General features: G+C 36.2%; 1 protein-coding gene across 5 annotated transcripts; it reads left to right on the top strand.

The window, feature by feature from the left end:
- The first annotated feature begins 47 nt into the window (after window positions 1–47).
- ABHD18 (abhydrolase domain containing 18) lies at window positions 48–22,109 on the top strand. Of its 5 annotated transcripts, XM_032187117.1 has the most exons (14): window positions 55–68; window positions 3,567–3,697; window positions 4,420–4,527; window positions 7,719–7,803; window positions 8,383–8,483; window positions 10,396–10,474; window positions 10,564–10,648; window positions 11,439–11,466; window positions 13,309–13,447; window positions 15,445–15,534; window positions 16,180–16,281; window positions 17,623–18,001; window positions 19,834–19,996; window positions 20,997–22,109. In XM_032187117.1, exons 3-14 carry the CDS (start codon window positions 4,436–4,438, stop codon window positions 21,046–21,048), a joined length of 1,395 nt encoding a protein of 464 aa, XP_032043008.1. In that variant the 5' UTR covers window positions 55–68; window positions 3,567–3,697; window positions 4,420–4,435; the 3' UTR covers window positions 21,049–22,109. The 5 variants fall into 5 exon arrangements, with proteins under 5 accessions (XP_032043009.1, XP_032043008.1, XP_032043012.1 ...); XM_032187118.1 differs by lacking the exon at window positions 3,567–3,697 and having other exon boundaries at window positions 48–68; XM_032187121.1 differs by lacking the exons at window positions 55–68; window positions 3,567–3,697; window positions 4,420–4,527; window positions 7,719–7,803 and having other exon boundaries at window positions 8,432–8,452.
- The last annotated feature ends 3,150 nt before the right edge of the window (window positions 22,110–25,259 follow it).

Below are 25,259 nucleotides of genomic sequence, written 5' to 3'. Positions count from 1 at the left end.
CGCGCGCGCGGGGCTGGCCCCGCCCCCTCCCCCCTTTGCCTTCCCCTCCCACCGCGGTGCCCCGGCGGGTGAGTCACCTTCGCGGGGAGCGGCCGTTGGGCGCCGGTGGCGGTTGGGGGGTCGCGCGCCTTGAGGCGTTAACGGCTGAGGGGCGGCTCGCGCCGCTGCGCTCCCTCAGGGGGGCCCGAGGGGCCGGCTGCAGGAGCCCGCCCGGGGGCTGCGCCGCCAGGGGAGGGGGCCCCGCTGCTTATTCTTGGGCTCCTCCGCCGGGGGAGGTTCTTACCTGGCCTGTTGGCGGCTCCTCGGTGTAATGGATGCGTTTTTTGTTTTTTTTAAAAAAAAAAACAACTTTTTTTTTTTTTTTTAACTGGAGAAAAAATAAAGCATGACCTCAGTTGGCAGATATATATAAAGTAACGTGTGACAGGAAAAAGGCTTTTAAAATAGGCACACCTTGCTTCCATCAAGTAACTTCCCGATGGCAGCTGCTTGGTGTTCACTGGTGGAAGCAGCGGGCTGAGGAAGCTCGGTGTGAGTGAGGCGGCTGTGTAAAAAGCGGTAGCTGACCTTTTATGTGCTGGGTTTGGGATGAATTATTGTGCCTGTTCCTATGAAGTAAGCGCACACCAACAGCCTATAGCATGTATGCGGTATGAGGGTTGTGAGAGCAAGGAAAAACATTCGTCCAGGAGGACGGACTTTAGTCTGTGGTTTATCACTAGGCTTTCTTGCTGCCTTATCTGGAAGATACTTCCTTAAAATGAAAGGGGCTTTTAGCAGATCATTTATTAATGTGCCTGTGTACCTCATACTATTTCTATTCACAACATTACGTAAAGCTTATTGTATAAACAATGTACGCATTGGATACTCAACACAGGTGTTGTTTCTTGGCCTATGCAACTATGAAGCATCTTCCTTAGGTCATTATTTCCAGCTGGCCTGGCTTACAGAAGGATCCTGATGTGCAACACCAAGTGGGGGAAGCCCACTTGCATTTGGAAACCAGCTCTGATGATTCTTTCCTCAAGTTCAAGCTCCGCAGTAATAAATCTGCAGCCTCCAACAACTACATTTGCCGTTTCTGACAGTATCTGTAATTCTCTTTCCATGTAGTGACTGAAACACGCCCTACACTTTTGTTAGTAAGTCAAGCAAATAGGGGGGTGGTTGTCCTTTTTTGTTTCAGTAATATTTCTGAGAAGTTCCCTGCAACATACTTTACACCGTTGGCATCCTTCTTCTAGTGTTTTCTGTAGTCTTTCCAGTAGTGGTTTAATCTCGAGGCATTCTTATTGAAATATCCTGAATTACTTAAGTGTCTTCATTTAATCAATGAAGTAGAATAAAGAATGAGACAGCCCTTTCATTTCAGTCAATGTTGCTGTTATATGTAATGTATTTGTTTAGGAACTCAACTTGGCATTCCTTTGGAGTCGCGGATAGAGCTCATCATGCCAGCCTCCAAACTCATGGCAAAGCGCTCATCCTCTTTCCTCTCTTATTTGCCTTTTATTTTGGAGAAAATTCAAAAAAAAAAAAAAAAAAAAAAGGGGGGGGGGGAAGTAAATAAATAAATAAAGATCTGCAAGGCTGCTTTGTTAGGCTGCAAAGCGTTCATTATTTCTTTTCCAGCCTGTAAAAAGCCCTCTCTGTGTTGCTGCTCCTCTCTCCACCTGCTGCTCTCTTCTAGCACCAGGAAGGTACCAAGCTGTCCCCCTGCTCCGAGCAGCACAGGGGCCTTGATGGGCCTGGCGAATGCCTTCTGCCAGACGCCCCAATGGCAATGGGAGGTCAATGGATGTCTCCAGAGTCAGCAAGGGAAGACTGTATTAAGGTAGTGGGAGAACAGGCAGCCAGGAAGGATGGGAGAGCAATTTCTGCTATCCCCTCGTGGGGACAGTTTTTGCCTGTTCCTTCACCTGTACTGTGAGGTGAGGTTGTTGGCTTATTTTCTGCTCAGGTCGGGGTAATGACTGCCATTGTACCTGCTCTTTGTTCTGACCATTGGGCTGCAAGTGGAACTGCAATTTCTCGGTTTTGATATGGCGGTAGTTTGAAGACTTGAGTGCTGTCCCTACATCCGGCAGTAACTGTGGGAAGTTTAGGATTAAATAGTTGCTAATGGCATGCGGCTGCCAGACTGACTAATAAAAATGTTGTTTTATTCTGTTTACCTTTGCCTTGTGCTTGGGTCTCTGTTGAGGTGGCCTTCACTGGAATGGGTGTAACCATTCCTGCCTCAAGTTGGTTACAGGGTGCAGATCCTCACGGTGAAGTACCAAATGAATCACCGCAGTTTATTGCTGGCCATGTTGAAAGTACACTGTATTGCGTTCTGTTTTCCACAGTACTTGTGATTGTAGTTTTGCTGTGCTTCAATAGATTCAGGGAGAAGCAATACAGTGGTCTTCAGCGTTTTGGGGAGAGCAGGCAGTTAATGTAGCCTTTCCCAGAGAAGTTTGAACTGAAGACGTTGTGTAGAAAGTTTTTCAGGTAGAGTACACCATGTTATGGGGTACTGGTGGCTCCATTTAGACTTCTGATAGTAGAAAATATTTATGAAGTGAAAAGGAGCATTCATACGAAGATCAGACAAGGTCTTTATTACTTGGTTACACTTAAAAGGTAGCTTGAATTGCAGGTAGCAAATTTTCAGGGTTTTTTTGTTTTGTTTTGTTTTGGTTTGTTTTTTTCCAGGTAAGGAGAAAATACATATATACACACATACCTCTTTATAAAAAAAACTTGGTTTTGGTAGTCTGTCCGTGGCAAAAGTTTCTTCCCTATCTTTCCGCTCCTACATTCTGATGCCAAAAGCTTGTGTCACTCTGGATTGATAGATATTATAGCTATCAACACTTGTTTGGTTGTGTTTATGTTGGTGCATAGCTTACGTTGCATAACATCATATTGTTTGGATATTTCATTGCATGCATATTTCAATACCAAAGTAATTTATTCTACTAGCCCAAGCAGATATGGATCAGCATAATAAGATTCCAGTGTCAGCTATTTGAGACTGACTGGTGGAGTAAGCTCTACCACTTTTTACAGTGTTAAAAAAAAAAAAATATCCCCCTCTTAGGCTTTCTGATGGTTTTGGGTATCTATTTCTGTCCTGTAATGACTGAATGTGGTTTTCTAGAATGCTTCTTCTAGCACTCAAGTACCTTAATTTGTCTGTAGTTTCTATTTTGATAGTAACTTATGTTAAACATTAAACCTTTTATGGTATCTTGAGTTTTAATACTTCTTAATGATATACTTAAATATTGTTTGTTTGTTTGTTGGTTTTTTTTTTTTTTAGAAGTCCAAAGAGTGTACTATTCTAACAACAGTTTTAACTTGTTATATTTTGATCAGATCATTTTAAGAATGACCATATTAAAATATGGTAGAAGAAATTAACTTGGAATTAACATGAAAAAACATGAGTTACACTGTTTTGGAGTGTTATGAAGTTATTGAGGCCTTTTGGTATAGAGACATCTAGAAAAAATAGAAAATAATTGAAGGTAACTTCCTAACCAAGTCTTTGCTTATTATATCTTCTGTTCTCTTAGGCATAGGACAGATCGTGGACCTTACTTTCATTGAATAACCTGTATCCTGTTGATTAGGAAATCAGATTTGATTTTTTTTTTTTTTTACTTCCTCATTAGAAAAGCACAGTAGTGGCTCCCTGTTCATTTCAGTAAGTATTGCTTTGAAAATAAGACTGTGTTGGCCTAAGATCTTGTTGGCTTTAGCTTATATTTGGGCTAGTGTATTTGCTGAGAGTGATGATGCTGGTGTAAGGATTTTGATGGTGTGATTTGTTTTCTCAAAAGGGAATGGGATTTTTTTTTTTTTTCCAAAACCGTAAGAAGTGAATTGGGGGAAACTGGAAAGGAAGGGATAGAGTAAGAGTTAGAATATATGCTTAAGATGCCGATGAAGGCAAGTTCATAAAAATAAGTTTTCTATGTATTGGTAAAAAAGTATTTTTTGTCTATATAGCTATATGTTTGCTGTCTGCATAGCTGTATGGACAGTACAGAGACAGTGCTGCTCCTACTGGTCAGAGTAAAATACACTCAGGACTGGTTGAAGATGTAGTTCTGTGACCTCATGTGCCTCTTTAGCAATCTTGACCTAAATTATGTGTTAACTTTCTGGCTATATTAGACATACAAATTGCTTCTCCTTCATTTCACTTTTTTCTTTTTAAATTTAAAAAAGGTAGAATTGGTATTAACTGCCTTTATGCTATACTCTGTTTTGAATTGACCTGAATGTCTAGGTTAACTTGGAATAAAATGGTATGGCTTTTCATTGTTACAGATACCAGAATAAGAACGCGCTTAGAGTCACAAGCAATGAACTTGTTATGTTAACCACTTTAACTGCCTTGTTTTTACCTGTTCTTTTTTCTAGATGTGAGCTTCTGCTCATGGGTGTAAGTAAATTAGATGTCCTATACAGAAAACTTCTCCTCACTAAACTCTTCATCAGAGGATGGGGAAAACCAGAGGATCTGAAAAGGTGATTTTTTTATTTTTTATTTTTTTTTTTTTAAAAAAGCATGAGTAGTACTTTATATTAAAAGTGAAAAAAAAAACAGCCCTGAAATACTACCAGTTGTAGGTATTGTCCTGTTCATTTTTGAGTTCAAGTTTGCGGTTTTCTTTAGGAAGTCATGTATTTCCGTACAGATTGAGGAACTTGATCTGAAAGTCTTAAAGGGGTTTGTGATTTTCTACTTAAAAAAGGTATTTTTGGGAGAACGTGTATATATCCAACTACATTTTTGATTTGTCTATATAAAACAATGCAGTAAACAACAGCATATAAAAGTAGTGTGTCTGGAAAGTATTGTCTAAGAAAAAAATTGCTAGATTGTTACAGAGGAATTGTTCTGTGTAACATAAAGAGGATCTTCAGTTAGTTTTCTGTTATTGCTTAGTAATGATCAGTTTTAAAAGTATAAGATATACTTAGAAATTTCTCTCTCTCATTGAGTGGTAAACTCATTCTTCTAAGCTGTCTTTAAAACAAAAAGAAAGAAGTAGGGTTACCACTTAATTTTTAAACATTTGCAAATTTTTCAAATTACTGTTAACACCTGGAAATTAAATGTGTGTATCTTAAGAGTTCACAAGTTCAGTGACTGAATAAATTCCACATCGTGTATTATTTAAATAGGAAATGATAAATTTCCATTTAATAAGCTAATTTTCTGTATTTGAGAATTAATAAAGAAAACTTCAAACAAAAAAAAAAGGATTTTGTTCACTATGGATAGTAGTGGAATTATGTGGGCTGTTTTTCTTGTTTCAAAATTTCTTTCCTTGGTTGTTCTGAAGTAGCAGTTTCTTGCAGATAGAAAATGTTGGATTTTTAAAACATTAATTTTCTTCTGGAGTAAGCAAAAATGTGTCTTTTACTTTATAACTGCAGTATTTTGCTATTGATTGTTGTATGTGCTTGACCACTTTGAAGGACTTGATTAAGTTTCATTCTGCTATCATCCCCTCTTATTATACTGGGGAATGTCTGATGTGAATTTCTGTGGTGATTTCTAAGGGTAATCACACTACTGTCAAAGAGCATTGAAGAAACATTGCTGCTAGTGATAATCAAAACAGCTGCAGCTCTTCCTTTTTCATGGTGGGGATACATGAAATCAAAAGCTGTGGAGAATGCATGAGACAGGCTTGCTGGCCTGTTGGTCTGAAAAGAGGAAGGATTTTTCTGTGTGTTGCCCCTGGACGGAGAGATGAGCTGTCCCCCAGGCAGCTTGGCTTCACCAGGATGAAGAAGGAAGAACAGTAGCTCCTTCTGACCGCTCACATCAGCTAGTGGGAGGAGGGAGTACCATTCCCTAGTATACAGATCAGACTGGAAACAGCGTTAGCATTTGTTTTAATTGATAGAATAAATTGTTTCTTATACTTCAAGCGTTAACTGAGTTTGACTGACACCACTGACTGCCTTGCCTAGATGTAATCTGAAGGTTTGCTGAGCACACCCTTGATGTGGTGACTTGATATCCTAATCCTTTATCCTTAACTCATCAACAAGAGTTGGAATGCCTTAACACATCTGTTAAGATTTAACCCTCAGTATCCTCATAACTACAGAGGAAATAAGTACATGTAATTTTTTTTTTTTAAGAACTGGTGTCAAGCAAAACATCTTCACATTCAGCTCACCCTCCATACTCATGTCTTATACCTTTACCCTTGCTCTCTCAGAAATACTCAGTGTACTGTTCTGCATAAGAAAAACAAAGGCTGTACAGTAGGGCTATTTTTGTGGTGATGATGGTAAACTGCCTTTTCTTTGCTTTGTATAGTTGCTTTTTTTTGGTGTTTGGAAGGTTGAACAGGTCACTCCTGTTATACCCCTCTTCTGTACTGTCCATCCAAATCTGCTGTTTCAGTTGGTCAGGTAATGTGTTTGTGTGTATTTAGAACCATAAGGACAAAGAAGTTACTCTTAGCATAGAGCATTTAAGGTTGTATGGTGCTGCTTGAGGACATCTAGTTCCAAAACCTATTCAGAACAAAACTAACTTTATAGTTGTTTCAAGTCGCTCTGCACCTCATCCTGTTAACTTTGAAAGTCCCTCAAGGGACAGACATTTCAGTTTCCTGGGGCACTGTTTTCCAGTGCTTAACCGCTACTGCTGTGAAAAAAATCATGTTTCACTAGGACTTTCTTATGTTGCAACTCACAACCATTGCCTCTTGTCCTCTCTCTGTATACCTCCAAGTCTTGATTCATCTTCTGCAACACTGCAGCCCAATGAAATAGCAGAAGGAAGTGGCTGGATTTGCCCTTTAGCTTTCTGTTCCCCAAGCAGTGCATACCTGGTTCCGTCAGTCTTGTTGTAAGTCGTGTGTTCCATTTATACAGTGTCTGTCTGCTGGTCTCTGCATTATGCCAGCATCTCTTTAAGGACAGAGGTCCCCAAACTGGACTCTGTATTCCAGATGTGGTTTCATGAGGGCTGAGTAGGGGAGGACAGTTTCTTCCCCTCACCTGCTGTCAGCTGCCTTGCTGAGTGCAGAGGGTGTGCTGCAAACTCCCACTCAGTTTGCTGTCTGCCAGAAGCCCCATGCCCTTTCCTGCAGAGTGCTACCTAGCCAGGCAGTTCCCAGCTTGTATTGTGTGGGGCTAGGTGTAAGATTTTGCAATTATATCAGTGAGCTTCACAGTGTTTGTTGACTTGTTCTTCCAGCTTATCCAGGTGGCTTTGAATGGTATCCCTACTTTCCAGCTATCAACCTCACCCTCCAGTTTGAGTCACTCTGGAACTTCCCCAAACATGGCTGGTGACTTGTGGCAGTTGGACTTTGCACCATTGGCAGCTACTTTGATGTTGGCAGTCTAGCCTATCTTTTATCCATTCAGTCCATATCTATCTGGTTTGTCTGTGTAGGAGGTTCTTATGTCTTAATTTAGCCCCTGAAAAATGACATTAGTTTCAAAGTATTGGATGTAAAATACTATTTGGAAGCTGTGTAAGCTCTAGCAAGATCCTTGAGCCTTATATTTTCTTACCTTATAAATGTTCTTGCAGCCATGGTACCCGACTAATTTGCAAGTGCAAAGTTGGCTTCATAACTTTTATTTTCTTTTTGGCTTACTTCAGCTTCTGATGTTTTTTTATGTATGTTTATATATTTAGATTAAAATTTGAATCTTTTTTCCTTGTTTCTGTTCAACAGAATATTTGAATTCAGAAAGATTATTGGAAACAGGGAAAAATGCCAGACGCTGGTTTCAAAAGATTACCCAGTTTTTATTGACAAGGTATGTAAAAGTAAGGGGTGCGGTTTACCTACTTTTATTTGCCTGATGGTATAAAAAGGTGAAATAAACTTAGTGTTTTCCAGGCTGCTTTTATAAGCATTGAATTTTGATGTCATATGAATCTGCGTTTTTCTGATGTCTCACTTTGTCACAGGATGCTTTACTGCTGGGATTGGCACCTGCAGGGCTTAGGGACTGCATAGTCACAGGGCGATGAATGCACCCCTGACAATATTCAGTTGGTGAACCAGTAACTTCAGTTGTTCAAGCTCACAAAATGATCAAAACTTAGTATATGTTATTGGAATACATGTTACTAAAATGGGACACTTTAAGCTTATTACCTGTTTTTTTTTAATAGGTCATTAGGGAAAAAAGAAGTGAAACACATTTGACTGTGCTGATAGACTTGTATCAGTATATTTGAAATAGATTCCAGCTTTTTTGTTGTTGTTGTTTTTAAACTACATTTTTATCCTATAAGAAATAATTCTCATTGGAGAGCTAATACTGATGTTTGGCTTTCAGAGCAAGTTATACACTGACATGAAATATACTGCTATCCCATTCTCTCTGTAGGTCGAGGAGCAATCAGACTGTAAAATCCTTGAGGGACACTTTATTTCCCCTTTGGCTCATTATGTCCCAGGTATCCTGCCAGTTGAATCTCTTGTAGCAAGGTAGGAGAAGCCAATTGGTGTTTCCTTTCTGCAGCTAGCACTGGAGAGAAATAAAAATGATACATATGTAGTTTGCTGTGAAGTCAATTTATTGTTACACCAATTATCTGCAAAATAAATCAAACTCTGTGGGTTGTTTTTGTTAGCTAACGTGTTGAAATAGATTTTGACCTCAGAGTGAAAAATAAATCTTACTCCTGTGATAATTTAATTTGTGTGTAGATAACGTAGTTTGCTAGGGGACTTTATTCCAAAGTGGCGATGATATATGTGTGTTGTGCAACAAGATTTGATAAAGGTTGATTGATTATGCTCTGAGGCCAGGAAAAAAGTGAGCATTTCAAGAGATTGAACTGTTAGGGTAATGATGTGCGTATTTAACTATGACTGGAAGAGAGCTTCTATAATTAGTAGTGATAATGTGGAAAACCTCAAATGTAATACTATCTGAAAGAGGATGGCATAACACTTTATGAAAAAGCTTAAGCTATGGTAATAAAAGTTAGGATTACCTGGCTGTTAGTCACAGTCATTTCAGGTAACGCTTTGGCTGAAACTGAATTTTATTTTATTTTTTTGGTTGGTTGATTTTTGAGCATAGAAGTCATGCACAAAACTATGTAATATATTTGTCTTCCAAATGAATGAGATGCTGGAAATAAAGGTTACAACAGACGTTTGTTTTATATGTAGGAGAAGCTGCTTATATAGAAGAAACATTTTATATTGTATTTAGAAGAATCATTCAAACCTTCCATTTATATTCAGTACAAAAATACTACCTGTGTACTGAAATAGTTTGTTTAATTGCAACAAGAGAAGCTGGTACCTTTTTTTTTTTTCTGGTAAGCCACAAGGACATAATTTTGTTTGCTTTTAGTTCTGAGCTAAATTTTCATGATGGATTTTTTGTTTTTCCAGTCTTAGTTTGCTATTTTTGAACACACAAGTTTGGCAATGGAAGCTAATACTGGCATCATTGATCTTATCAATATTGACAGGTATTTTTATATAAACTTAAACATGAACTACACTAAAGAATGTAGTTCACAAAAAGTTCAATAGCCAGAATATCAGTTCTCTTCCACCTCCCTTTGGTTAGAGAAACTGTCTCTTAATAGTACGGGGCTAAGTAATACTATAGTTGAAAATACAGTGCACTAATTGCTTGTTTGTGGGTGCTTTCTTACAGTTTGACATTACATTATGCTACCTGTTACGATGGGCACTACTGTTACAGCTTTTAAATGCTCTATAAATTTCCCTTAAGATCATTGTGCACTGTGTGAATTTTTTTTTTTGCCTTCATGAATGTCATGCTGCTATAGGTAACAGTGCTCCATCTTGTGGGGACAGTATTGGTGGCTTTGAAGTGATTTTTTTTTCCCCAAGTAGTTAGACTGTAAATAATTTTTGAGTAGACATTAAATGTTGGGTGTATAAAGTAGTTTCATGTTTGGTTGCTTTTTTTTTTTATTATTATTTAAATGTATTGCTCATCTTATTCTTCAATTTCATCTGTTGTGCCCTTAGGAGAAAAGTAGCAATGCTGCCTAGGAGAGCTAGTCATACTTGTTCAGGCAGCTCTTCATCTGAAATTCCATTTTTCCACTCTGCAAAATTTGAATTGTGATGATGAGGTAGTGGTCTCTTTTAGGAACATGATCTGTCAGCTTGGCTCCTTTTCTTGTTTGGCATTTATTCTGTCTTACTTTTGAATTCCTTTCTTTGTTGGATGTGTTTATGAAAAGTGATACTGCTATATCTATGACAGTTTGCCTGAGTGTATGACTGAAATACTTAATTCTATTTGTTTGTTTTGTGTATTTTTTTTTCTTGTAGATTAATTTCTGTGAAGCAACTTGTAAATATAAATACTTTCTTTTCTGTAACAAGTATTTGTTTCTCATAGGTTTCAGTTCATAATACCCAGAAGATGGAATAGCAAGTACAGACCTGTATGCATTCATTTAGCAGGCACTGGAGATCATGTAAGTATATAAAATGTAAAATTGATTATTATTGACAAATTAAGTATTCAGATTTTATCTTAACATGTTATCCTACATCTTATCTTCAGCACTTCTGGAGGAGACGCACACTGATGGCACGTCCAATGATAAAAGAAGCCTGTATGGCTTCTCTATTACTTGAAAATCCTTATTATATCCTTTTGTGGAAAGCCAGATACTTGTCCTGTTCTCAGTTTCTCCAGGGAGTAGAAAACTTATCATACTGGTACAGTATCTAATTTGTAGATCAGTTTCAAGTAGAGTTCCAGTGGATAGAAGCAAAGAGCAAAGTATGACCATTGAATGAGATACAACGTGGAACACATTCTGATGCTACTACACCAACTAATACTCTTCTGATTTTTCTTTTGAAAATCTCTCCTGCAGCTTCTTACCATAGTCATCAGAGTAAAAGTTCTGACATGAATCTATTTTCATCAAGGTATTGATGTGATCCCTTTAGTTGAGGCCGAGTGAAAACTGTGCACTTATTCTGAATCACACTGTGTGACTTCTGGATGTATTAATGATGGAAAAGAATATTTTGTCTCCTGTCTTCCCTTTTCAAATGCAAACCTCAGGTGCTTTTGAAAAACCTACTCTTGCTATTTAGGACTTGATTTAAAAACGAACAAACAAACAACAAAATTGAGTCATCAACTCATCAGTAACTTCTGTAACAATGTTACCTCATTTTATTAAGTAGAATATCAGGTTATGCTTTTCTCATACTTATATACCTGACAAAATTAAAATCTAATGTTATAAATTACATCAGCAAGCATTTAACGTGATTTAGTTCCAGTTAAACATTTGGAATGTAAGTTCCAAATTTGAATTAATCAATGTGCTACTTATGTGTGTGATTTTGTTTTTTAATTTTTATTTTACTTGCCGTTTTTTACATAGACAATTTTTATTTTCTTTAACTTGAGTCTTCTACATGGCTGTAGAAAACCTAAGGATCAATTGTAAGTATTACTGGCGCATTCATGGATACAGTCTTTTCAAAATAGCACTTCCCCATCCCTGAAAGTAGTGTGAACTCTGATAGCTTATTAAGAAAGTGAAATTTCAAACATGCTGTTAATGTGAAATTGTTAACCCTTTGCTGGGCTACTTCGTTACTGTTTTTGTTAAGAGATCACAGTGATCGGGAAAGTCTGCACAAGATGGAATTGCAGTATAAGAATGAGATGAGTGAGTGCAAGCAAGAACCGGTTTATTTTCTTGATTGGCAACTGTGTGTGTATAAACGCTGCAATTGTTTCAGTCAACTATGAATTATCTTTGTCCATATGGTGTATTTCCCTATTTTAGTAGTGAAGTTTTTCCTTTTCCAGGATACTTCAAAAGGACCACAGTCAGATGTAAATTTGATGTTGCTTATTTGTTAGTCTGTGGAAACAATGCAGTATTCAGTATTGAGAAAATTTTATAAGCAAAAATAGTTTCTAAGCTTATTTTCAAAGCAGATGTAAAATTGTATTTATTTTGATATAACCATTAAAAAAAAAAGTGATAAAAAATTGCCAGCTGATTGTTGTAAAAATGCTTTTTAAATAGGAAGACCATTTATGGATATGCTTTGATTATCGTGTTCAGAACTATAAGATTATAGGAAAGTGAAAGGAGAGGCTGTATACTGGAATAGGTTGGATTTTTTTTTCTCTGTTACTGAGTAACTGATACGGAAAAATAAATAATTTGGTGAGGATATTTCTAACTCCTTTTTCTGTTGTCTAGCTTGACAGCTTAGTATATGAATGATGTAGACAAGGATTCTCTGAAAGGCAAGTGCTCAGTCTAATATCCCAAGCAGTAATTGTCAATCTTCGATACAAGGTTACATACCAGGAGCAGTTTTTTAGTTAATACAGTAGTAACAGTGCTTAATAAACATAGCAGCTATTATATAGCTATATATATGTATATATATGGCTGAGGAATCTCTCATAGTAAAGCTGTAGAAAGAATTACGTTAGCTTATAATGGCGGTCTGCAGCATCTCATTTTTTTTCTCCCTTGACTAGCACAGCAAGCATTGTCCTTTTGCTTCAAAGTATCTTAAATGTGATTGTATGCTGGCCAAAGAGGCCAATAGCCTTTTATAACCTGTATCATACTGAAAATACACAGTCCCCCTTCCCAAATTAAGGTGTGTTAATTGCTCTGTAAAGTACAATTATTTTTCACTTTTTGAGAGTCCCTCTGATGGTTCAGCTGAACAGCTTTCTCCTTTTTTGTTTCCTCTGTTTCAATGCTTTAGAGTACACTACATGAATATCTCAGTACCGTGACACTTCCCACTTTACAGTTTCAGTCTTAAGTGACACTGATGAGTTCTTCCAAAGCTGGCATACTGATTGCTCTTCAAATGTTGTGTGCAATTTTTCAGTGATATGAAACAGGTAAATAAGAGAAAAGAAAAAGGATTGTTTTCTGCAAGTAAGATAGCGTATGTCTAGGATTGTATCACCAATTCTGTTTTAAAAAGAGCCATTATAACTTTACAGTGCAGATCACTACAACTAATGTTGGTAATAGCTGTTTCTAGAAGACTAGGTGGTCAGTAATATTAATATTACATTAGAATCTTAGAAGGGGTCTTCCTAGTCCTCATTTAGATCTGCATTAGGAAAAAGTGCCAGAGAATCTAGACTTACTTCTCCTGTTGAATCAAGAGGAGTAAAGCTCCAAAATTCTCTGGGAGTATGATCAGGCTTTGTATACAAGTATGCATAGAATGATTGAGAACTGTAAAAATCTAATCTTAGAATAAATCCTGTATTTTCCTTTTCTGGGGAGAAAAGACGGTCATGTTTAAAAAATGTCTCGGACCTGTTTGTGATGGGAGGAGCTCTTGTTCTAGAATCTGCAGCTCTTTTGCACTGGCTAGAGAGAGAAGGCTATGGACCGCTAGGGATGACTGGAATATCCATGGGAGGACATGTAAGCTTTTATATTTCCTGTTTAGTATTTTTTTTTTTTAATTTCTCATCTGATCATTTAGCATACACAAATAATTTTTTTTTATAGTGTTCCTCTCTGAAATACTTTAAACATTTGGAGTCACAAGGAAAAATTGTTGGCAATTCTCATGTTCTGTAATAATGAATTACTATAATCCTTAATAAGTGCTGACAACTCATAAAGCCTTTTGTCAGCCATCTCCTCATAGACTTAATATCAATATAAGCTTCTCACATAATTATATTTATTTCCCCAATGGGAAGAAATGTTTTATGAAAGAAGATCTGTACTGATCAATTGCTAGTTCTCCTTCCTTTCCTCCATTCTTGCCTAAAGTTCTGTGTTTGAATGCACTGAGTGAAATGCATTCTCTCTGTAGGCATATCATAATTGAGGTGACTTTCTCTCACCTCTGTCAGTTCTGTTGTTCTCAACTCATCCTTTTTCCTGGTCATTGGTATTGATTACAGAAGATATGTGGAGTGCGGTGGATAACATTTTGTGTGTGATTGTGCATATTAAAACTAAAACAGCAGTGTATTGTTAGAAAGATGCTTGAAATCCTAATATGCAGTCAAAATATTAGTGCTTGTGTCTCTACAGATAATTGTTGATCTGTTATAAATGTATAAAAAAGCTATTCAAACAACATACCTGTTTTGCTGATCCTTTTTAGTTTGTTTGTTTCTTGTTAGGAGCTAAGTAGATAACACTGGTAATGGCTGTGTCTCCTGAAAGAAAAATGTTTTCCCTCAAAAGCACAATTTTATGATTATAAATAGCATAAGTGTATAAAGCACCTTACATTCACATAGGTATTGCCCTGATGAGACAACTTTTGTGTTAAACATGTCTTCTCTGTCTTATAAATAAGTTGAATAATATCTCTTAAACTGGTCTGTGCACCACTAACTGCAGGCCACTTTTAATGCTGCGTGAACTCTGTGGGAATAACAGGGTGCTATATCCCATACCAATATGTACAGCGTGGGTATAGAAAGAGGCAAGATCAGAGAAAGTGCATTTGGAAATTCCTTTGGAATATTTTTTTTTAGTCCAGAAAGATACATTTTTGGCTAGTCCTGATTTAAATATAAAACCATGGAAATAAATAGTTTTTGATGTCGCAAATATTTAGAATGTGATTTAGAACAGGAAGGAGGTAGCGTTAATTCAGTTCTAAGGATGGAGAGAACTGGAACTAAGAACAAAGAAGTCTGCCTTTCTGACTATTAGAATATAGATATGTGGTGCTTTTGTCACTTTTTATTAATAAAAAATAATCAGAATTATATTTCACTTATGTAAGTCTATTAAGAGTGTCTAGGACAGACATAGGGTATTTTGTACTAGGGATTTTACACTGTTCTGTTTAGGCAATAAAATACAATCTGGCATGCTGTATAAGGAAGTATTTGCTTGCCATTGCTGTATGTTGAGCTTCTTTGCTCGAATATTTCTGGTATAAATAGAATATTTACCAGAATATGTCTTGAGAACTGATGTAAAAACAGTAATTTAGATGTTAAAGGACAGAAAAACAGTCCACTTAATATCCTGAATTACTTCTCTTCCACATTTTGTTTCCACTGTACAGATTCAGAAGTGTAGAAGTGTAAATAGTTCTCATAGATTATGTTCATTTTGCCTTGAAATAAGCTTGCAAGAGCCTGGTGAAAGAGCTATATGGAAGTTTTTCATGGTTTGAAATAACTAAAGGGTCAGAACAAATATTCTGTTCAGCTGTGAAATTAATTCTATCCAGAACAATATTTATTGTTAGGGAAATCATTGAAGAGCAGACGCTATCTTTCTTCTGAATTTTAAAGAGGTGAAAGTATATCCAATTACTACAGTCTTTAACAGCTTTGGCACTGCGTATTTAATACTGTATAAACAAATAAAGGCGAGAATTCTTAGAATTCCTTTATTGTGAATTCAATATTAAAATACTTAATAACTGCATTTGATTATAGATGGCTTCACTGGCCGTGACGAACTGGCCTAAACCACTGCCATTGATTCCATGTCTTTCCTGGTCAACAGCTTCTGCAGTCTTTACTACGGTAATTATCCTATATTTTTACTAATATACTAGAATGTAATCAGAAATGTAAGGTTTGGGTTGGATATGTTCACCTTTTCAGGTAGGCATTTCATTACCCTTTGGCCCTTATTTAGTGGCAAAATCTGCCCTTCCTGTTCAGGATGCAGAGTATGTGATAGGGAAGGTAGCTTTGAGCTGCTTCAGTCGGTCACGTATGAAATTGGAGGCAGGGGCTGGTTTGGGACACAGTGTTTGGAGTCCTGCTCTGAAGGTGTTTGAAGGTGGGAAGGTTAGAAAGGAAACCATGAAAATTGAGTTTTTCTTGTCAAAGCCTGGCTTAAATAGTGGGGTGATAGTGCTGCAACTACCATTAGCAGTACCTGTTTTAACTACTGCTGGGTTAGGTGAATGAATAGACCCACTTTGACACTCATCATTGGCTTAGTCCAGTCCAGATGTGCATTAAAAAAAAATAAAAAAAATTAAAGGGAAGTGGGTTTCAATGTTATATGTTATAATATGTGGCTTAATCAATTCCAGTAATTCTAAGGGTACAACTGGAAAAAACGAATTACAGACAGGAACAAATCAATCTTCTCTGCATTATTTTAGAATGGTTTCTGGCTTTTACTTGTGTAACAGATACTTGTGTTTCTCATTTCAGGGTGTGTTGAGCAAGGCAGTGAACTGGAGAGAGCTGGAGAAACAGTATTTTACGCAAACTGTATATGAAGAAGAAATCATTCAAATGCTTGAATACTGTGGAGTAAGTACAGTTTATTTTTGCTATCTACTAATGTTTACATTTTTAAATATAACAAATAACTTTTATTTATTATCTATTTAAAGTAAAGGTAGCCAATTGTTAGGTAAAAACATGTCTGCCTGTTGTTTCCGTATGCTTTTGATAGGTTTAGTCTTTGAAAGAAATCCTTCTGCAAAAAAGAGAAATTAACATTTTGGTTGAAGAATATGTGTTAAGTATAGCCCTTGCTGCAAATTTTTGTTTGTGATCACAGTTCATGTATTCTGCAACATAAAATGGATTCAGTCAAAACATGGGAATCATAGTTAATTCTTCCCAGTTAATGGCTTTGTAGTCTAGAAAACTTGTAGCTGGAAGTGTAAATATCTAAAACTTCCAAGCAATTGCTTTCAAATATTCAATATTGTATAATATATTTTTTTAAATGTAGCAACATTAAGTTACTTTTCTACTTTGTTTAAAGTGCTAGGTCTCATTATTTCTGTTTCCAGCTGTGATGTTTTGCTTTCTTGACATTTTTGACTAGGGTTGAAAAAAACTTCTCAAAAGGAATTTCTAATGTAGAAGAGAACTGGGACAGTGAGAGAGAACTTTTTGAGAATATTTTTGTTTCAACAGTTCTCTAACAAATTCTTATAAATAACCTTTTTCTAAGATTCTTTGTTGGGTGTCAGTTCTTTTTCAAGTATATTAACACAGGAGAAGGGGGGCTAGGGAGGCAACAGCTATTTAGGCACTTGCCATTTTTACATTATACATGTTCTGGGAGTACTGATGGAGCAGACAGGATGAAAAGAAGAAACATTTCAAGATGTTCAGCTTTTGTCATCCTATTTCTTGGAGGGAGTAGATTTTTTTTCAGTCCTAAACCAAACATTAGACCTGGTCGAATTATTTTTCTTCTGACCAGTGAAATGTTTTAAAGAATGTTTGAAGAAATTTTTGAACACTTTTTCAAAAAGGCACTACTGCTGTTTTGAGAGGAACGAGTCTGAGAAATGCATAGTTTTTGATTTATTATCCCAGAAATTTAAGCTGACTAAATTGCAGTCACGAATTCAGAGTTTAATACAGAACTAAAAATAGACAAACATTTGCATCATACACTATCGTGGATAAGTACTTACTGCAATTCTTAAGCTGACAGAAGTATAGAATTAAAATATCAAAATGTTATGGTGATTGGGATTTAATATACTGAGTGACATGTGCAAACTGAAAATAACAAGTACTGCGAGCAGTCTTTGTCTTCTTTTTATTGGATGTGGAGTTGATCTGAAGTGTAAGATTAACCAGCTGATATAAAGGACCCTTAATAAAAGACTTGTTGTCTTTGTTTAGACAGATTCTTTCAAGATGGGACAAGACTTTGTTAAAAACTTCCCTGACAGTGTGGACAGACTGGAAGACATAGATGTGACTTCCAGAATATTCAACCTTGATTCTTCAAACAAGTCTGTATCTAAAGAAGCTGTCCACAGCTTTACCACAAATAAAAGTACTCTAAGTGCCTCATCAGAAAGACTCTTAATACAAGATGCTCCTAAAATGCAATGCATGAATCAAACGTTTTCAACCAGTAGCAACAGCAATAAAAACTTAAACAGCCAACATGGACAGAGGATAAATAATAGAAGAAGGAGTGAGACTTTACAGAGAGAATCCTTAAGGTTCATGAAAGGAGTAATGGATGAATGTACCCATGTAGCTAACTTTTCAGGTATGTATTTGTTTATTTTAATGCGGAGTTTGGAAAATTGAAATAGAATACTATGGAAGGAAAGGTATTCTTTTCATCATTCCGTTGTGTAAACCTGCTGGGACCTTAGGTGAAATATGAAAATGCCCTGAGTATTGTTCAGCAGCATCTATTTACCACTCCACTTCCTAATTGGTTTTGTTTATTTCTTAGTGGTCAACCGATGTTAGAATTAATTCAAAATTTGCCTTTCTATATCTTTGCTCATTTTTTCTGTGCCTTGCCATGGCTATTTTTAGATACGAGTTAGTGCACATTCATATTATTTAAAAGAACAAAATGTCTTTGATATAATGAATATCTAGCTCTAATTAATCTGTTTTGTCCTGCTAATAAGGTTTTTCAAGCAGATTCAAGTAAATCTAATTGGTTAGAAATCTATTACTGACTTCACATAGAAAGTAGGCTACATAGTTTAGAATGAAGATCGAACGATACTTTAAGACAAATGTAACCAGTAAAGACAGATACACTGATGTCCTGGGATGGTACAGTCTGGTGAGTGTAATGCTTCCCAAGACAAGCACAGCATATAGAGGGAGCTGTAGCCCAGCAAGCCTTAAATCTGATGAAGCTGGGTTTGTTGGCATCTAGAACATCTTGGCACCCCTTTGCATTGCTTGCAAGCAGACAGTTAGAACAAGTGATTTGGACTTGATGATCCTTAAGGGTCCCTTCCAACTCAGGATATTCTATGATTCTATGATTTCTTCCTAGAGCTGATTGAAGTACTTTTGCTGAGGTGAGGGTTTGGAATTGCTTTTGAAAAATGTCCATTCATAAAATGGTTCAACTCTGCACATATCCACTAAGGACTCTTTAACGTGTCCCAGAACATACTTTGACTTCATACAGGTTTCTGACAGACCTAACTTGATATTGAGACCCTATGCCACCTCATTTTTGAATTCTGGCATTCAGTACTCCACTGGTAAATGATAAAAAAATAAAACAAATATCCAAAGCTTTCTACAGATTTCTTGACATGGAAAATGTCCCAGATCACTGCTACCCAGCAATATTTTGTGACACATACTAGTGAAGTGCTTTCCCTAAAGCTTCAAATATTATTTCTGTAGACAGAAAAAAAGAATGTGAACTTCATTCTAATTACAGACATATTTATACCTAGACACTTATCCAGGTATCACTCAGCTAAAGCATTGGCCTTTCTTGAAGTTTAAGAAGATACTTGATCTCAGTGCGCTTGTCAAAGTGATGTAGTCCTTTGTACCAGTTGTCTCTTGGGTCACTTGATGCTCTGGGATACACTGCATCCCTTGCCACGATATGCTTGAAGTGTTATCTGGAGAGAGCTCCGGGAAATCCACCTACCATTCAGATTTCATGGAAAATTGAATGGAAAGCTAGAATCTATCTTAGCGTTTTGTATACTTTACACATGAGTATATACAGAAGGAAAAGGTCTACATTTTTTGTGACCTTCCATCTGCAAACGGCTTAGTTTGTCACTATCTACTGTACCACATATATTCTTTGTGAAGAAACACCTGTTCTGTGTTCTACCTCATTTTGGTGTTATTTTTCTAGTCAACGTTTTGGTATTATTCCTTTTAGTAATCAGATTGGTGAAACTCTGCCTCTAATTAGCAAGTACTGTAGCATCAAAAATTGGATAAATACTGCTGGAGACATTAGAAAATATCATTTGACTACAGTTTAAAATATCTTTTTAAGCAATTGAGAGCATCTTTCCAACAGAAATTTCAGCTGAATTATTTCAATCTTCTTATTATCTCAGATTAATTTCATTTTGATTTTTTTTTCTATAGTTCCAGTCGACCCAAGTTTAATCATAGTTGTACAAGCGAAGGAGGATGCATATATTCCCCGAACTGGGGTGCGTAGTCTTCAGGAAATCTGGCCTGGATGTGAAATCAGGTATCTGGATGGAGGTCATGTCAGTGCCTACCTCTTCAAACAAGGACTCTTTAGGTAAGGTAGACAGGAGATTTTAAAAATAGTTGAGAGCTTAAAATCGTAATTTGAAGATATATCATTTTGCTTCTAAAAAGCAAGTCTATAATTACTTTAAAACAACAAATAGCAAACACTGCTAAACACTGATTTGGAGAACAAATTATTGCATCTCAGAGAATGTTTCCATTCTATTTTATGAGTAAAGATGAGGTATAGCATACCTCAGATCCTTCTGAGCTTATGCTTATGTCAAGAGAATGATTGTTATCACTCTTGCTTTCCTTGAGTTAGTTTGTTCACTGGACGCCCGGAAGTATGTTTTTTAAGGAGTAACCACTTAAGTTGTATTGCACAGCTGTTGTCTTTTTGCAAATGCGATTTTTTGAGAACAAACAATTGAAGACAAGAAATAGAGCATAAGCTTAATTGCACATGAGTATTACTTGTGTGAACGCTTGCTTTAATAATACTAGGTGGCAACTTGCTGAAGTCCGTTGTCTAATGCAGTTATATAGCTGCAGTTCCTTACTTCTGAAGAGTTAAATACTTGTGGTATTGATTTTAAAACATAAGGAATTAGCAAGAGTGTAAATCCCATTTAGGAAGTCTGAGCAACAACAGAAATGGACATAGCAGGTCAATGTATGTTAACCATTAGCTTACGCCTATTTAAAACTTCAGCCTTGGTTTACATTATGACAATTGTTTGAAAAGTCTGACATACTTCCTGACACGTTTGACTAGAAAATTCCTAGTTCATTAACACTTGCATTCATATGAAAGGTGGAAAGTAGTCCCATTCCTTCTTGAAATAGACATATATTACTGGATTGAAATGAGAAATCCCAGAAATAAGTGAAGGAGAAAAGAATACTTAATACCACTTTTTTACTTAATGGTGTTTTCAAATTGTAATGATACATATATTTTAAAAATAAAAGGAAACAGGCCATTTGCATCTACCCTTTCCCAAATTATAAAGGTGATCTATAATTGTTATTTCTTCTTGTTCTAGGCAAGCAATTTATGATGCGTTTGACCGCTTTCTTCAGAAGTATGCTGTTTAACAATCTTCAGAATGTATTCAAAAGGATCTCGTTTGTATTTCCCCTTACTGGAGCTCATATTTGGAAAACAAGCCTCTTACAATGTTGAGTAGATGGTCACTTACTTTGAATGTTGTAGGTAACAATTATAAAAACAAAACAAAACAAAAAAAAACACACGTAAAGTACCAGTATTACTTTCATGTCAACGAAGTGCCATTCAGACATGTTCCAGCTTTACCTGTGAAAAAGCAATGGCAGAATTTGTTAGTGCATGAATGGTTCGTGTACTTCATATTTAATTGCATTATGTATTACTTTAATTCTGTATTTGTTAAAAATAGACCAATTTAAGTATTGATAAAATGTAAAATTGGATGCAGGGCTAAAATGTTGTCTTGCATTTAGTGTATTTATAGTTTGTTCCAGCTGTTTTGTTCTCCTCTTGCTTCCTTGGCACCTTGGTATTCCTATTGCATTTTACTATGGCTTTGCCAACACTGCCTCTTGTGTTTGTCACTATTTTCTCTTTTATGAATTGGAAATGAGTTGTAGTGGAAGGGGCAGAATCAAATCTTGCAAAAAGAGCTTGTAAAAATGGAATACAGGGTGAGAGAAAGACATTTTCATTCAATGCATCCATTAGATTTTTCTGCCACTGAATTAAAGCATGCCATTCTGGAAGAGTCATGTAGCTATTCATTGGTTGGTTTCACAGAACTGAAATAATTGTAAATGGAGCATCCAGTAATTCATTTTTTACATACGTTCAGTTGGATGATAACGTTTTTCTAGTATTTTTTTTTAAATCGCTAAAGGGAATAAAAATGTAATAATTTTTCTTCAGAAACAGTGGCAGAAATAGTCTGATTCTAAACAGTTAAATCAACAGCAGATTATATGGTGCTATAAACACCTGCTTGAAACATTTCAGCAGGGGTCCTTTTTAAAATGCACTCAGTACTGATATGCAAAATACAGCATAATATTGTATAATTTTTTAAATGTATGCGAGACTAAGGGTTATCAAAACAGTTACATTGGCTCCTTACTTTTCAGCAGTGTATTTTTAATGGATGTAAAAAAAAAAAAAAAAAAAAAAAGAAAAGTTAGGTTTAAGAAAATCTTAAACTTGTTTAAGAAAATCCAAAATATGTTGTTTCCTCTTTTGGGATGAAAAATGCCAAGAAACTACGGTAAAATCAAAGGTCATCATGCATCAGCTGTATCTGGTAGCTGTCTGCATCTTATATTGTGGTTATGTCCTGTATTGTTCTTTTGAAGCAAGTTTGCAGAGAAGTTGAAGGCCAAAACACTTCAGTTACTAATTTAAGTACAGTAATGACAGGAGATACACAGAAATAAATGGTAAAATCCAGATAGTTCTGGAGATATGTGACTTTTGTACCTTTCAAATTAAGCACTTTGTTGATATTCATGGGTACCATAATGGTTTTTAATAGTGTGAAGCAATCAAAACTGAGTTTGTTTAAATATATTGTCTTGAATTTCAGTCTAGCAGACATGACAAATAACTGGGAATGAATCATGGTTCACTTGAAAATCAGTAAGTTCAGGTAAAACTGAAATGCAGCAATTTGTAATAATCAAAGTCAATTAGCATCCAAATTTCCTGAAAATGCAAAAAAAAATTATATAATGGAGGTTATGTTGCTTGTTTCAAGTGCTTTTTTCATCATTTCTTTAGGAACTGTTGGTTTTATGTATATTGGGAGCAAGTATGAAGTGACTAGAGTGTTTAAATAATTGAAAATATTGACTGTTGGAAGGTTTGAAATCAATTATTTGCAAGCTCAAAATTCTAAAATTAAATGCTTGAATACTAAACTCAAAGTTTTACGGGTTTTAACTTGATGCAAGCTCAGTCGTCAGCCTTAGCTCAGTTGTCAGCTAAGGGTGTTTTACACTGTCTGCTGTTCGCCAAATTGTTTTTGTCTCTGGATGGTTGCGTTTGAATGTATCTGTGTGCTTTATGTCCTGTTTCTGTTGCAGCTATGAAAGAAAGGGAGATAACTGGTGGCAAGGGAAAGGGCTTGAATAAATGGAAGAGAGAAAAGAGATTTTATAAGGCCAGGAGTAAGCCTAAAGAATCAACTTCTCTACACTGTGAAGTATACATGCCAATGTAAATATTTTCAAAGAGCACAATACAAGGAATTACACAACTCATGAAAACTTGACATTCTGAGGTTAGTGTTCTGATGATACTACTACTGAGGCTTAACTTTCCTTAAGGGCATGCCATTCAATGAAGCAGATTTATATTGATGTAACTCCTGTTCCTGAGAAAGTCTTTTGAAAGTAGTGAAGGACTGGTCTCTAACAAGTGAGAAATCACACTTTGCTACGTAACTAAAGTAGCGTTGCCAAATATAAGAGTCCAGTAAAAGCGTTTAAGAAATTTCTGATAATAACAATAAAAAAGGAATAATTGCATATGTGGTTTACATCTGCCAGTTATCAGACACAGGAAGCTATTAGCTGATCTGTAAAGAGAAGAGTCTTGCAGTGTAAATGTTTTAACTTTTGGAAAATGGGCTTTTTAAACCAGATTTTATGAATAAGTCCTAAGAGTATTATTAGTAATCCATTTTTGATGTTAAACGAGAATGTGATTTTAATTCAGTAAGTGCATGAGAAAAACATTGGAATAAGGTTCCTGCACTAAATCCACACAGCAGGTAGCCATTCTGTGTGTCTTAAACTTACTGTAACACTGACCTTGCTCATTTTTCGGTTGTAATGATTTTTCAATAAAAATCCTACAAAGCAACTGTGTGGTGTTTTTTTTCCCTTGTCAACATGAGTTCAAAATGCTTCTCATTGTCATCCTCTAATCCTTTATATTCCTACTAGCACTGTAGCACAAGAAGAGTAGTTAATCTACAGTACAAGATAAAGGCTTCACATAATAAACAATGATACTGCTTTCATGTTATTCTACATTAAGCTTGTATCAGCTAATTAAGATACCGTTGTGATTCTAATATTAGACTTTCCAGTGGCTTCACTGAGCTAGAATTTCCCAGGCTTACTTATACTTACTTATACCTCTACTTCAGAGGGTAAAAAAATCAGTCTAACGTTTTCCTGCTTGCTGCTGTATTTCAGAGTAGGGTGTGTTGTCTTACAACAAGCTCAGAGCATATTGTAGAATAGTCCAGCAGGAATTGTTGATGGCTATTCTATCTGTGTGGGAGGAAGGCTATGTTAGGCTTTTGGAGTGTTGCTGTAGGGAGAAAAGGAGTTTATTTCATCATCTGTAGCAGTCTGCCATACAGATGGGAATATCTCACATGAATTGAAAGGCTGCTTTGAACAGATAGCTGTAAATGTTACTGGCATGTGCATCTTTGAGTCTTGGTGTTGTTTATATACAAAGAAAAAAAAAGCCTCAGAAAATTGTTGTGGCTCGCTCTCTGGAACTGGAGCAGCCAATGTAACAGAAGCCTGCCGGTTGTACCCAGCAACCAAGATGCAATCAATTTTATTGCAGTTATTTCTGTCTGAAAAGCAAAGGCTCTGGTAACCCTTCTGCATACTAAGATTGACAACACATGAGTAGGAAAAATGCAGTGGGCTTTGCCTCTGAAAGGTTCTGGGCAGAGTGAAAGTTAGGTCTGGTGTGTTATCAACGAGTGACACAGTTATTTTTTTTTTTTTTTTTTTTTAAGTGTCTGCACATTTCTTTCCTGGCACCTCTGCTGATCATGGTCTTGAGTGGACTGTGTCTAACGATTGTCAGGTGGAGCTTTTTGTAATGTTTTTCCCATGTCCAAAAATACCCCCCTGAATTGTGACCACTCAGCTTTTCTTTTAGTGAGGATAGATCATTTGTGTCGTGTTAATCTTAAGTCAACTACATCTTCACATTGCAAAAAGGCACAATTGCATGAAGTAATGGTCTTGCTGCTTTCCTTACTGGCATGTCATATAAATGCATATAGATACTCTTTAGATAGTTTTATTATAAAGTGATGATCTTTGAACTGATATTTTTACTTAGTAGCTGCTAACACTTTGAGGCAGTAAATATTTTTCATGTATATTTTTAATTGTTTCTGTCGTGTGTCACTTTTTTTTTTTTAATGTTGATCGTAATTACAGTTGGTTGGGCAGGGAAGTTTCTTTATCTTAAAGTGTCAGGTTCTGTGTCAGCTTGGCTGTAATGATAAGTTATACAGTATTGAAAGAAGGTTTGTACAGTCCGT

The sequence above is a fragment of the Aythya fuligula genome, chromosome 4 (assembly GCF_009819795.1).
Source record: "Aythya fuligula isolate bAytFul2 chromosome 4, bAytFul2.pri, whole genome shotgun sequence".
NCBI lineage: Eukaryota > Metazoa > Chordata > Aves > Anseriformes > Anatidae > Aythya > Aythya fuligula.
Note: the sequence above shows the minus strand (reverse complement) of the source record. Positions and strands in the feature narration are given on the sequence as shown.